Below are 15,317 nucleotides of genomic sequence, written 5' to 3' on the forward strand. Positions count from 1 at the left end.
TGGTAGCCAAGTCCAATAATACATCCATGATACCAAACCACGCCTGGCTCCAAAATGAGATATCTGAATTTAAGCAAACACAGGCTTGAAACTCATTTAGATCTGCTTAAACTCTCTCTCTCTCTCACACACACACACACACACACACACACACACACACACACACACACACACACGACTCTTAACCTGCCACAGCTATTGTTTTCTGCTGTCTCACACCCCTCCCCCACACAGGTGAGACGCCTCACCCCACTGGACCTTTTATCAGGAGGAAACCACCGTGCTCAAACACAGCCTGGCATTGTCCAGTAAATTAGTGCCAGATGTAATCAGCGTGAGGAAAACCTGCTGTCTGTCCCGATCAATGAAACCTCTTAGAGGTCCATCTGGCTCGCTGGCGTCTCCAGGATCTAACCAGTGAATTAGAAAATCGTTCGACTTTATTACGTGATCCGTCCTCAAAATATCCTTTTTGGAATAAAAAAAGCAGCTGAAATTGGTAGCTTGCGTTTGTTGCACTCTGAGATAATTGTGGCTTTTCTCCGGCTACAGTTTGCTGCAAAATGTTTCGTATTGACTCACGGTGCAAAGAGAGAAACCTCGATAGAAACATACTTGCTAATGCTTTTAGTCAGCAATCATCTAGTCAGTTGGTGGCAAATTAACCGATTTAAAAAAATTCCCAACTTAAAACATACCCACTCAAACCATCGACAGATTATTGACCAGGCCGATATTCTGCATTTTACCAATTATCTGTATCAGCATTTAATTCCAATGATTGTCAGTAAAATTAATTAATGAAAAAATGTGCAAATTACACTCAACTAACGCCATAAATGGAAAGAAAGTATCAACACTGGAGGAACTTTAACTTTGTAAAACTCCACAAAGCTATTTTTATGTATTCATTTTGATTTAAAAAGTTGATGGGAAATTTCTGTATAGGTTTTCCAAAGTTTCAGTTTTGATTGAACATTTGCTGAAGGCATTTAAACAAAGTTTAGTGTTGGAGTTTGTAATATTCAAATTTCTCAATATCGACAGAAATATTTTCATTTTTGATGTAAATGCATATTGGTTCCAAATATCAGTTATTGGTCTCATTAAATGCTAATAATCAGTATTGTAATTGATCCTGAAAAACCAATATTGGTCGACTTCTGTTCTGTATAAAAGCACCACACAAGGCTCTTATGAGGAGGCTGCTAAATTTATAATTGAATAAAATTTTAATTAAACTAATCCACCTTTGATACAGATCATTCGTTCTTAATTAAATTATTGACAGAGTTTTCCATAAAGCTATAAGGACATTAAAACATTTCCAGCTAAGTCAAGTCGCCATCACTTGAAGTTGGTCATTAATAACAAAATCTTTTAGTCATCAGGCGTCTGGATCTTAGAGGGTTAAAGATCTTTAACCAGATTTTGTGTCATAGCATTGTGGGCAGAAAGAGAGCCCAGCTTCCGGCTCATTTCCCCGTGAACATTATCGTTTGCTCTCGTGCTGTTTGCGTGATCAGATTGTCGCACACTGAAAGATAGAAGGACAGAAAGACTTGCTCTGTGTGGAAAAAAAAAGTCGAATATTCATATTAAACTACCAAATCTGATTCCTCTGGCATAATTTTAAGTCGCCAACCCCCCAGATTTAAATAATCAAAATCAGGCATAATGGTTTCTCTGCTTTTTGTCATGCAGGTTTTTGCGTCTGCTTTGTGCTTCATTTTCCTCTATCTGATCCTTCTCTCTCGCACATTATCATTATCATGCATTACCACATACATATCAGACAATTAGAGTCTCCATACAGTAGAAAGTCAGTAATATGGAGCCAAAGATGTTTCCTGAGCAGATACTCGACTCCACTGTTATGTCATTTACGAGCGCTCTGGACCTCCATTAAGCACAAACATGCTGTGCTTCCTGTTAAGCTGCTTAATGTCTTTTCTTGGTAAACCCCGTGTGTGCTCTGCATCTAAATCTATTCTTAAAAAGAGCATCTTGATGCAACAGTTTGGTTTTTATAAGATATGCATCCAAGACTGCAGGTGTGAACCGCAGCAGGGACAACATTTGAATATTGGAGGGAAAACGCTTTTGCACGTGACGAGGGCTCGTTGGGCCATAAATCTGCTCTGTGGCTTTAAAGCTTGAATGTGACCAAAATAGTTCCCGTGTTAACAGTTTCAGCACCCAAACCTGATTTACTGATAAGAGAATCAGCTGAAACGTCCGTGTAACGGCTGAAACAAATGCCCTGTAACCAGCCGCAGATGTTCCATCAGCCTGATGCAGGTAGGCGTATGTTCAGCTCTGCGCCGCTGATGGTTAATTAGACGACAGGAAGCTGTGGTCTCGTCAACATGTTGTTCCTTCTCCAGAGCCCTCCTCCCCTAATACCCGTTTTCCAGAAGTCTCCTTGTTTGTATGGGGATGCACAGGACAGGAAAGCTTAATCATTCATAAAAAAGCGAGAAAAAGGAGTGAAAAAGCTGCATCTGTGATTATCGTTCTTAGTAATTTGACACTGAGATACCGTCAGGATTATGTTTCATCATCCTGTGAGGATGTGACCGGCCCTGTGCTCCCTGTTTTTACGTAAATATGAGCCAAATACAAGAGAAAGCAGGAAGATGAGGTGAGGAATAAAAGGGGTAAACAGGGATAGAGAGTTGGACAGAGAGCAAACAGGAACGCAGCGGTGCAGAGGTGTTGCTAGGAGGCCAAGAGAGCAACACGACACAAGGCAGGAAGGATACAGTCTGTGCTGTGGAGGCAGATAAACCCACTGAAGCACGAGCCGTTTAACATTTTAACTGTTAAATTTATTGTACCAGAGAGTAAAACCTTCAGCATTTAGCTGTCATATAGCCCTATCATGCTATGTTGTGTTTCTCTTTCTTTGCAGCATGACACTAATCGCACTCAGGGATTTTCCCTGTCAGACAGTTTGATTTGATACGATTTATTTAGCACACATTAAAAACAGCAATGATATACATTTCAAGAAAAGGAGACATGCAGGGGAAACCCAGAAAACCCACAAAGGGCTTGACAAGTGAGGTTCCCATGAAACAGTCAAACAGTGCATACAGTCTCTTAACTCTGATTAAAGATTTTATTAAATTGTTCATAAATAAATAAATTATAGGCTATGATAAAAAATATAAATAAGAAAGGGCAGGCAGATGAGGACAGAGATAATTATGTGAAGAAGTAAAACAGATGGTCAATCAGTTGATTTGCAGATTAATCAATTAGTTGTTAGAAAGATGAGGAGTTGATAATGGATTTATCGTTTCAGTTATTTTATGATGAATAGTAAAAACCTTTGATTCCTCACAGAGCTGCTACTGGCTGCTTTTTTTAATTTTATGTGACAAGAATTTGACTGAAAGGGTCAAGAAGTCAAAAAATAAAGGTCCCAAATGTCCATAATATCTCCCAGATGTGGAGACTTTTGGCTTTCAGAGCTCACCCTCGGGCCCGTTGGCTCAGTTCTGGAGCAAAAGCTGCACGCTCGCTGCCATTTATTTCGTTTTTTTTTTTTCATTATCCAGTCGTGAGTTTGTTTTATTGCTTTCAAAGTGCTGTTTATACAGGATACGTGTAGTTTGAAGTTTACAGCCTCAGAATCAAATTTGGAAAGTTCAAGTGGGGCGTCGTGGTAGCCGCGGGGTCAAAGCGTTGATCGTGGGGTCACCAGATTGGCTGGGAATCTTTGTCATACCTCCTCTCTGTCCCCTCGTTTCCTGTCACCGCTCTACTGCAAGCTAAATAAATAAAGGAGAAAAAAGCAATAAATACAAGTTTTTACTCACCGTGGATAATGTTGGTCATTGTGTGTTTTCAGAGTACCACAAGAATTCCAAATAGTTCATAAATAACTCAATAAAAACTCCCAGAGTGGCTCATGCAGATGTAAACGCTTCCTCCCTGGCCATCACAAAAATGAGGAGGAAACGGGAAGAATACAGATATTTTCGGTAAGAAGAGAAGACGGCAAAGAGGATGTTATCACTGAGGGTGTGTGAGCATGCCAAAACAGAAACCTGAGGCAGACTCAAACCTCCCGAAAGACCGTATTGTCTGTTCAAACCCACCGCTCACATGTTGTCCATATTTCTTCACTGGTTCAGTTTATGCCGGGGAAAAAAGGAGCAAAACCAAAGCGAGAACAAATCCTGAAATATATCATACAATGAAACTGTCCTCTGCTGTTTTAGTGCTTCAATTAAAGGGATAGTTTGGGAATTTTGAAGTGGGGCGTTGTGTGTTTTTACAGTCGGTTGGTGCACTCCTGGTCTGCAGCAGCAGACAGCTCAGCATTACCATGTGTAGAGGGGTCGATATCGAAACCAAAAAACCTTTTTTGTGTATGCGCCAGCTGAGCAATTCTCATTTGACAAAGTAGCTGCCATCTTTGGGTCTGGTAACCAAGTCCAATAATACATCCATGATACCAAACCACGCCTAGCTCTAAAATGAGATATCTGAATTTAAGCAAACACAGTCTTGAGTCCCACACAGGTGAGACGCCTCACCGCACCGGACCTTTTATCAGGAGGAAACCACCGTGCTCAAACACAGCCTGGCATTGTCCAGTAAATTAGTGCCAGATGTAATCAGCGTGAGGAAAACCTGCTGTCTGTCCTGATCAATGAAACCTCATAGAGGTCCATCTGGCTCGCTGGCGTCTCCAGGATCTAACCAGTGAATTAGAAAATCGTTCGACTTTAATACGTGATCCGTCCTCAAAATATCGTTTTCGGAATAAAAAAAGCAGCTGAAATTGGTAGCTTGCATTTGTTGCACTCTGAGATAATTGTGGCTTTTCCCCGGCTACAGTTTGCTGCAAACTGTTTCGTATTGACTCAGAGGGGTCGATATCGAAACGTGTTTTAGCCACTTTAAAAAAGGCCTACTGAAAACATACAGTATCTGTCTAAGTGCACGCTGTATTGAGTGTTTAAAACGTGAAGATTTGTTTCAGTCGGGTCACGTATCAGCTGCTAAACCGACCCAAACTTCTGAAAAATCATCATCAGCCACTGTTTATTGAGGGAAAATTGACTGAGCATGAAGCTGTTTTAATGCAATGTCCTGAATTCACATGCAAAGGGATATACAAAATATAAAAGCAACTAATTCAACAAAAAACCAGCTAGCAGAAATAGCTATCAAAAGTCACAAATTGCAATAAAATCAGTAAAAAAAAGTAATTTATGTGAAATGTAGGAAAAGGTTGTGTGACGGCGAGATAAAGAGGTGAAAATACTCTGAATATGGCATCCACCACTGATGTTGATTTTTTCTTTTAGGTAGGTCATTTTTAAAGTTGCCAAAACACATTCTGATATCAACCAGGTTTGGAAATTAGCTCCAGCCAGCAGACAAAGTCTGGTAAAATATGCAGGTGCCTGCTAGATTTGTTGAACTCACAAGCCACAAATTAAAAAAGTAATCTAATGAGTTGCTGGTAGATTTTGGCCACAGTAGCAGGGGGACAAAAAATTTCCAAACCTGAAATCAACCCCTGCGAGGTGTGCGGCCAGTGTATTTCTGCAGACCGGGAGCGCTGCAGCTGCCAGCTACTGTATGTTATACACTGTCTATACATAAGTGTCTCATACAGCCCCACTTTAAAAATCCACGGCAATCCCTTTACGTAAACACGTCATTACTAAACACAGACACACAGCAGCTGTAGTGCAGCTTACTGAGCAGCACACGCTGTTACATAACTGCAGGTGAACATTTCTTTTTATGGTGACTAATTGTTTCATTTTGTCTAGTTTGGACTGAAGCCAAAGTTAATAAGTGTGTTAACTGCCTGTCAGTCCAGAGCACACACCCTGCTGGACAACCTGACAGCTTGTTGTTACTGATCTGCAGAGTTTGCAGAATGATTTTCTGTCTTAGTGTTGCATGGTGGCTGAAACAATCAGAGCCAGATGATTAAGTGGGACTACGGTGCAGCAATAGCAAAAAAAAAATTGCATTTTAACCCTTTGAAACCTGTGCAAAATGGTCTGATGTCTTCTTAAGAGCATTAAAAAAAGTCAATGAGCAACTTTACAAGAAATGACACAAAATATTAGCAAGAAAATGGCAATAATTGTAAGAAAATTTCCTGAAAATTAGCACAAAAAAGGAAATTACCTGAAAAAGTGATAAAATAATATTTAAATATTTCTGTCACATAATTTAAAACATATTTTTAAAATAATCATATATGTTCATATATGTTTTTCACTAGTTTTTTTTACTTTTTTTAAAAAAAAAAATTTCTCTCTCTCTCTCTAAGTCATTTTTCTTGTCACCTTCTACTATTGTCTTGCAGTTTAGGGGACATTTCTTGCCAAGTTGCTCTTTGCCTCTTTAAATGGTTACGAAAGGCATCTGAATACAACACAAGAAAACTGCTGTTGATCCAGGTTTCAAAGGGTTGACCAACTTTACAGCTCTACAACTGTTGAACGGCTGATGACGGCTTTGAGTCGCTCCTCTCTGAGGTGTCCTGAGAGAAACGCTGGCTCTTGTTAGCAGGAGTGAAAATGTGATTTAGATCTTCAGATATTTATCTCCTCTGAAATTTTCCAACAGTTTTGAATAAAATGTTTGTTCAATGTCATGTGACTTTTTTGTCACAGTGGTTGAAATCTCTTCTCATCAGTTTCTTCTTAACATAGCGAGAGATGTGTGGTGAAAGCACACATCTCTCGCCTCACCATGGAGACCATAGAAACAATGATGACTATCTTGTTTTCCCTGAAACGGAAAGCACATGATCGTTAGGAGGAGGAAAATCAATTGATTTTTCCATCAGTGATTCCTGTCAGGACTGACCGAGCTCTTAAGAAGCGCATTAAAGATGTATTACACACGTGTTTTCAGCAGTAGTGCATGTGGTTGTAGTTCGTCATGGTTACTGGCAGGATTTCTGCTTCCTGTTTTCCTACAAAGACATTTGTAGTTGTGTTTGTTTTTAGACCTGAATGGTTAAAGATTACAGAAAGATCTGTTTGTCAGTGCTGGAGTCAGGTGCACCTGCAGTTTAAACAGCAGCCACACTGTAGTCATTATTTCACAAAGACGGTTATTTATTCTTACTCTCTGAATAGTAAAACCAGTTTTCACTGTTTGATGTCTCTACAAGAAGTTTTATGCCTCTTGTAAAATAGTCATTCTGAACTTAACATGACTTACCTTGTTTTTAAAAAAAATGTGCACTGTTAATCTGCTCCTTTGTTGTGCCCTATGTTTATCTTTGTAATGCTCTAATATTGTTTTATATTATGCAGGATTTTTCATTTTTTTATCAACATTTTGGCAGACCAAGGCACTATATCACTATGGTGCATATTGCACTGTTTGTTGGCATTTTTAAGAAGCAAAACAAAACAAGAGCATATATAATATTTCAGAAATCTTACAATAATTACTAAATCATTTTTTAAACAAAGAGCCCTCATTACGCCGCCTTTGCTTTTTTTAAACAGAATCAAATAATATCAGCATAATGCCACCCCAGTGTGTAATTTTAGACAGCATGCCGGCATTCTGAAGCAAAAGAGACAAGGCATGTAACACAACAGTTGTCGGCCTCTAGTGGGACAATTAATACATGCACTTCTAAATAAGAATAATGCATTGCAATACACTGCAATCACAATCATTTCCTGTCCCTGTTGTAGGGTGTTTGACCTTGTCAGGATGGGCAAGTCATCTGAACGTCAACAGTCATACCGTCCTGCCGGCTGTCCCTTTAACACAGACGTCAATTCATTGCTCTTACAACACTGTTCCCCATTCAGTCATTACACCTTTTATACTAAATGCTGAGATGGAATAACAGTGGGACATTCCTGCTTTTAACAAGCTGTAGCCTCTTCAAGGCAGGAATTTCACGCTGTTTTTCCACCTCGCCGTTCTGTATGAATGATACAATGGGGGGGGCAGAGTGGCCTCAATTTTAAGCTGGCATCAGAGGTAGTAGGAGTGCTGAAAACTGGTCTGTATAGACAGCCGGCAGGACAGGATCATGGACAGGACAGGGTGTGTCGTTTTGATGATGTGTTATATCTACGACCCACCACAGGGATTTAAAAAGTAGCTGTCAGCAGCTAACTCAAAGAAGAACAGCGGCTGAAAATGTCCGCGAGGACGAGATCAGCCGCCACATAACAGGGATGATGATTATTGATTGTTATTGTTTACAAAGCCAACAGTTAAATGTCACACTGGAGTTGGACGTTGTTGTGTTATATGTAACACCTGTCATGCCTCTTTTGCGTCTGCAATGCCAGCATGCTGTCTAAAATCCCACTCTGGAGCAGCATGATGCTAACATTGTTTGGTGGCATAAAGACGGGACTTCGTAGCGGTTCTAAAGTGCGATCTTTGTGTAAAAAGGTTAAAAAAAAGTGGCTAATGACAGACAGATGGCAGCTCTCCTTACAGGATGGAGAGAAAAAGGCCTAAAAAACTTTAGTCAGTGCATGTGGTGATATCCGGACTTTGAACACAATATAACATCGTCTGTCCCGCAAAGAGTCCACACTGTCCTCAAGAAACTGGATAAATGTCCTCTCAGATTTGGTGCTCAAATGCAGCTTGTGAACAAAAGTTTTTTCCCATCCTTAATGTCTTTGTGTCTTTCTCTCTGTTTGTCGGCTCAGGTGGTGACGGGTGCAGGACGCTGTCATGGCGCTGCTGCGGAGAAGGCTAAAGCTTGTTGTGACGGTGACGATGGTCAACCTCTTCATCTTCATCATCATCTCCCGACACAGCAGCCAAGACAAAAACGACCATCACAAGGTCCACGTCCCCTCCAAACCCTTCTGGACCAAACTGGTTCCCAACTCTGCTTACTGGAACCGCCAGCAGCAGATTATGGACCTTCAGAACAATCCCGTCCTGATGGCCAACAACAGCACCGCAGACATTCCTGACTGGATCAACGACACCAGTTTGACCTCTGACCCCTGCCATCCTAACCTCAGGGTAACTACTCAGTTGAAGGACTACAATTCCCTACCGGACCGCTTTAAGGACTTCCTGGCTTACATGCACTGCCGCTCGTATCCGATCATGGTGGACCAGCCTCACATCTGTAAGGCGCCGCCGTTCCTGCTTCTGGCTGTCAAGTCCCTGGCGCCGCACTTTGACCGTCGCCAGGCCATCCGCCAGTCCTGGGGACAGGCGGGTGTCATAGCTAATCAGACAGTGGTTACCATCTTCCTCCTTGGCAACGCCACAGCTGGGGATCACCACCCGGATCTGTCCGAGATGCTGCACTACGAGAGCGCCCGCCATAAAGACATCATCCAGTGGGATTACAGAGACTCATTCTTTAACTTAACCGTCAAGGAAGTTCTGTTCCTGGAGTGGATCCAGACCCGCTGCTCCGGTGCTCGCTTCATCTTCAAAGGCGACGACGACGTCTTTGTCAACACGTACCGCATCCTGGACTTCCTCAAGGGCCTCTCGGAGCCCAAAGCCAAGGACCTGTTTGTGGGTGACGTGATCACAAACGCGGGGCCGCACCGAGACAAAAAGGTCAAGTACTTTATCCCGGAGAGCATGTACGTTGGGACGTACCCTCCGTACGCAGGAGGAGGCGGGTACCTTTACTCTGGTGACATCGCTGCTCGTCTGCACAACGCGTCCCAACATGTAGCGCTCTACCCGATAGACGACGTCTACACGGGGATGTGTCTTAGGAAACTAGGACTGGCCCCCGAGAAGCACAAAGGCTTCAGGACCTTTAACATCGAGGAGAAGTACAGGTCGAACCCCTGCGCCTACAAGAGCTTAATGCTCGTTCACCCGAGGACCCCGCAGGAGATGATCCAGATCTGGGCCTGGCTCAGCAGCCCTAACCTGACCTGCCAGTGACGCGTCCGCAGCGGGCAGTGAGGGACTAAAACAACCCCGGAGACAAGGACAAGTTCATTTTTTTCCCCAAAGGGTCAAAGAGACAAATATTTTATTTTGGGTCACGACTTGAGAGTTGGCAGCTTTAAGTTAAGATATTATTATAACGGTCACTTGGAGCAAGTTGACACATTTTTACCTCCAAAAATGAGGACGGATGTGTTGTTTTCAAAGTGGCCACCATAGTATTTTGACTTGACGGCAGACTTCCGTAGACGAGCTAACCCTGCTTTACTGTCGAACGAGCTTCACCCAAAGTGGCCGTGTCTTTCTCTGCGTGCACATATTTATATCACAACTATTTATATAAGGCCTTTATAATGCTTTAACACTGTGTGTCGGCTCCGTGACGGAGCGTCTCAATGCTGTATTATAGAAATAAGGGGACTAAGAACTGGGAGATGTCCACCTGGGACTCGCTGTTGTTTGGTCGAGGGAAAAGACGCTGATGACGGTGATGAAAATCGCTCATGTTTTCAGCACTCTTGACTGTCTAAATGTTTCAAACATAATTGTAAGAGTGAGGCTGATACGGACGGTTCACATGCCACGTTTTTTTGCCCTCAAATCAGTTGTTTTCCATGAAGACGTGCGGAAGACGTGCTTAAAATCGAGAACAACGCCGTTAAAGCGCACAAACATTCCCAAGCGTCTGTTTTTGTGGAGCAGTGGGTGCACACTGAGATAAACAAAGTTCAGCTTTAGGAATGCAGCTGAGACATACGATGCTTTTCTTTGTACGTAATATTCATTCATTGCGCAAAATGGGAAAAATACTTCAAAGACAAAGGGTCAATGTTTTGTTCATGTTCACTCTGCCAATGAATTTTGAAGCCAAAATCAGAAGATATTATCGTGCATCCCTAGTACAGGCTATAATGTTACTTTTTTTATAACAATTTTTGGTGATCTGATCCATAGCAGTCATTTCTGATGGATTTTAAACCGCAGACACTGAGGTTAACCACATTACACGGGGTGCAGGTGCAGCTGCAGCTCCGTTCAAATGTGAAGTGGTGCAGCAATACTAAGTTTAAAGCAGTCATCAGATCATGCAGCGCTCACAAAATGTTAACGGAGCGGTAGTTGATTTCAGCGTGTGCTCATTACACAGAGCAGCAGTGGGCGTGCAGGAATTGAGAAAATCATTATCATTGCAGTTTCCCAAATGCTCTGTTTTACACGTCCAAACAGATACCCATAGTTTTGAAAAATCTGCACCTTTAGAAGGCATTTTAAAAAAATCTGTGTTTTAGTGGCCGAAACTTTGTTTGCACATGGACAAGAGGCCAAAACATAAAGGGGAAATATATGTTTTCAAAAATATCTGTTTACAAGTAGACAGGGCCTTAGCGCAGGGCTAGACAGAGAATACTCTAAAAACACACCTGCAGGGAGGATTAGCTCTTGCTTTCTGTTAAGCAGGCTTTGATACGGTGCTGGTAACGGTAGTTAAGCCACGTCAGGCACAACCTGTCTCCGCCTGTGAAAGTTGGCACAGAGTAGACAGAAGAGTAGCACCCAAATTCACGTTTTCTGGGCATTAAAAGACGCAGCATGTGACCCGGTCCTAATTCTTCACCTCTTGGTCACCACCAGTCGTTCCCACACGCAGCAGTTTTTTTGCTGCTGAAGCTTTAAAAGGACTTCCGAGTGAACACTTCCCAGTAGCTGTTGCTGGAGGCTTAGTTTGTGCTGCTATTCCCATCCACACTCCCGAAAGTATTCATGTGACTCGCTCCAACTCAAACTAAACCTCACCAGAACTTGTTTCGTTCAGTTTGTGTTCATTTACAAAGCATCTTGAAAAGTCTGTTTTACCGTAAATTCATCGAATCCAGATGTGTCACTTTTTGTTTTATTAATGATTTTTTGTTTTCCATAATTCTTTTGAACCGGTGGGTAAATCATGTTACAACAAAACCTCCTGTGGTCCTCAGAGCTTCAGACTGTTAGAGTGAATCCACATTTTGCTTTCAGTTAACAGGAATGTGCGAGTGGAGCTCCGTGCAGCTCAGCAGGTCTGGGCTTGGTTTGGAGACGGGTGGAGAAATCAAAAATGCTGTCAAATTCTGCTTCAGGTTCTCACTTTACACGAAAACACAAACTGCTCACATGAAGTGCATTTCCAGAGGTTTGTGTCACTTCGAGCTGCCGGCGTAGAGCTTCTCGCTTTAACTCGCCTCATGAGTGTCTGCGGCTGAACGCTGTTAAACGCTGCTTCACTGGGATGTCAGCGAATGCTTTTGAACAGGTGGGACTTCATGTCTGAGCTTTTTAAGCTTTTTTTTACTTGATAAATTGTCTCTGCAATGTTCGCTGATCGTTTATCCATTTATAGTGGAAATGACTTCTTATTGTCTTTTTTTTACTTTGTTTCCACGACTGTTTGTTGGTGAAGGTTTGAAACGGCGGATAACTCAGTTTGGATTGAAAGTCTTTATTGTTTCTGCTCACTACTGTATTGCTTTTCTTGCTTTATGAGAGAAGTGCTGCACATATTTACTTTGCATCTATTTTATCTAATGTTTTCTGAATGTGAGACACAGATTTAAAGTTTTCAGATGCAGTTTTTGTCTCTTTGTGTCTCTCAGACTCTGTTGGAAAAGGTCAGACGTGTGTGAGATGAATGTATCTTTACCCAGGTTCAGGAGTCAATCGACTTGGACTCGTTTCAGTTTAAGAAATCGATTTTTTTCAGTATTCATGCTCTGAGAGTCTCTGGATCCACTCCATAAATTCAACACTGACTCTAAGCGTCAGTCCGACCATGAACCTGGTTGTTACACTTTGATCTGAGAGAAGAAGAGCATGTTTGCACGCCTCGGTTTGAGCTCCCCCTGCTGGTCAGGACGGTGATCTTCTCTCATTAAAGGGATAGTGCACATTTTTTAAGGTTATTGAAAGTTTGTTACATACAGTAGATGTCAGCAACAAAATGTACTTTAGTCACCTAAAAAAATCAATATTAGCGTGTGTTTTTTAGCATTTTAGTGCATGCTATATTGAGAAGATCTTCACTGCTTTACCGTTATGTCAGAAAGTGATTTCCAACTGGTAAATTATTATATCGCACTCTTTAAAGCTAAACTGCATTGTGAAAAAAGGTGACTTAACATCTCTATAAATAGGAGCTAAAATTAGTGTTTTTAATAACGTAATTAGTATAGCACCTTTAAAAACTGTTTGACAAACAAAGCAAAGCAAAAGCAAGAAGGTTTCTTGCAGTGGCAACATGATTATAAAAGCCGAACAATAATACTAAGGCCAGTCAAAAGTGAAAGTAGAATTTGAAAAAAAAAGAAAGGAGGAAAAAGTATATTAGAAGGAAGACAGATAATAATGAGAAACAGATAGAAACAATTTAAAAACAAAAATAAAAACTCACCAATAAGAGGAAATACGATACAAAGAATATAAGCATTAGACAAAGAATATTAATAATAAAACAATTAAGCATGCTAAGACAGAAGAATAATTTCAAAGATAAATTAAAATAGATTTATTAAAATATATAGAAAACTCTGCAAGTTGTAAATCGGTAAAAAATACTCTCAATATTTTGTTCAATTAAACAGAAATTAATATTTTTTTTAGTTTGCCAAAATATATTTTGTCTGACTATCCCACAGCAGTATAAAGCAAAACCTCTGTGTCGGATCGACATCTACTGTCTGTAATTGGCTGACTTACATTGACCATGGGTAAAAACCTCCTTCAGCACCACCTCAAAAAATACAAACTATCCCTTTAAAACAATTTAAGATCCCAAATTTGTAGTCCGAAACCTAAGACATATATTTTTAGCGTTTGAACCATTTGTTTATTATCTCACTTTTGACTTTTTGGACGCTCCAAATCATCACTTAAAACAACTCGTCTCTCCGTTTTACCTTTTTTGTCGCTGTAATGTGACTTTTCGTGGTGACTTTTAGGTGTCAGATAGTTGGTGTTTGTCACACAAGAAAACATAAAAAGTTAAGACAATCTCAAAGATTCTTAAAAGTTAAATTTATCATTTTTTTGTGGGATTCCCAACTTACTGGACACTGTTTTATTTACATTTACCTGCTAAAATCCATCCATGTTGCATAAAACAAACACTAAAAAGGAAACAGGAGCCAAGAGCAGAGTGGGGGTTATTTCACCCGTCTGAAATATTGAAGAGGACGCATCATCTTGTTCTTTGAGTCACATGTCTCATTTTTCCAAAGCTCACATACCAATAATAATAGGCCACATTCTGTCCTTGCTGCACACAGTTTGTGGCTACATGAAATGTTTACATGCTTTAAAAAGTCATCAGTCAGTTGTTTTTTGAATTGTTACTTAGAGGTATTGTCTGGTTGTCCACACTGATGAGCAACTTTGTCTTTATGTCTCACTGTTTGTGTCCCCTTGTGTTGTTTGTTCGATTATAAAGCCTTTTTCTGTCACTGCGCTTTATTTTGTAATTTTGCTCGACAGTTTTGTTTTGAAATTATCTTTTCCCTTTTTTTTGGACGCACAACTTGTGTTTGGACAGTCAGTGTTTCTCTGGTCGAAGTAGCCAGCATGTGTCATTTTCTGAGCTTCTGTAGATGTTGTTTTTAAGGCAGAACAGTGAGACAGTGAGTGTGTAAAATCGTCACATTACCATCAATACGCGGTGAAATGCAACCGAAGCTCCAGCTGCAGGATTGTGACCTGCAGAGGAATGTATTAGTCGACACGACAGGTAAAATAAATCCAGCAAATTCTAACACGATTCAGGTGGAGTTACGTGATAAATGCCTGATTGTTTTGGCATTTAATCAATCGGGATTTGGATCATTACCCGGAGAGAAAATGTTGGATGTTGTCCGTACTTTTACAAGCCATTAACTCATATTTACGAGTACTGTCAGAAACCTGTCGTTACTGTGTTAAAAAACACCCGCACTAGTCAGAGATGATCACCAAATCTGTGCCTGATGTTTGTAAGTACTGTACCTGTAAGATTATCCTTCAACCACGTGATCGCTTTTTTTTTAATATCTTGAACTTGACTTTATTATTTCAATAAAGATATATTTTGCTGTTTTTGTATATACTGCTCTATGCATTTTTATTGTAATACAAATAAATTATGTGAAGTAAAAAAAATGTTATTTTTTGTTATACTTGTTTCAAAAAGACTCAAAACTCCTGACAAGTTTTCATTTCTTCAAACTGTCCGTTCTCCTCTGCTGTCACATTTATTTCAAAAGTAAAAGTTGAGGTGAGAGGATTATTTTTTGGAGATGGAATTTATTTTCAACCCCTCCCCAAAAAAAGGAAGTAATCACACCATTTTGGACTAATACATGTAGTAATTACTGAGTTCAGCTAGTGTCATATCAAACTTTAAACTT

General features: G+C 40.6%; 1 protein-coding gene across 1 annotated transcript in view; it reads left to right on the top strand.

Annotated features, from left to right (window-relative positions):
- b3gnt2b (UDP-GlcNAc:betaGal beta-1,3-N-acetylglucosaminyltransferase 2b) overlaps window positions 1–15,012 on the top strand; it is a 40,375-nt gene extending 25,363 nt beyond the window's left edge. The window contains exon 3 of the mRNA XM_042501907.1: window positions 8,688–15,012. Coding sequence (XP_042357841.1) covers window positions 8,713–9,906 — 1,194 coding nt within the window. The 5' untranslated portion in view covers window positions 8,688–8,712 and the 3' untranslated portion in view covers window positions 9,907–15,012. The remainder of the gene's footprint in view (window positions 1–8,687) is intronic.
- Window positions 15,013–15,317: the final 305 nt, after the last annotated feature.

Source organism: Plectropomus leopardus, chromosome 15 (genome assembly GCF_008729295.1).
Source record: "Plectropomus leopardus isolate mb chromosome 15, YSFRI_Pleo_2.0, whole genome shotgun sequence".
Taxonomy (NCBI): Eukaryota; Metazoa; Chordata; class Actinopteri; order Perciformes; family Serranidae; genus Plectropomus; species Plectropomus leopardus.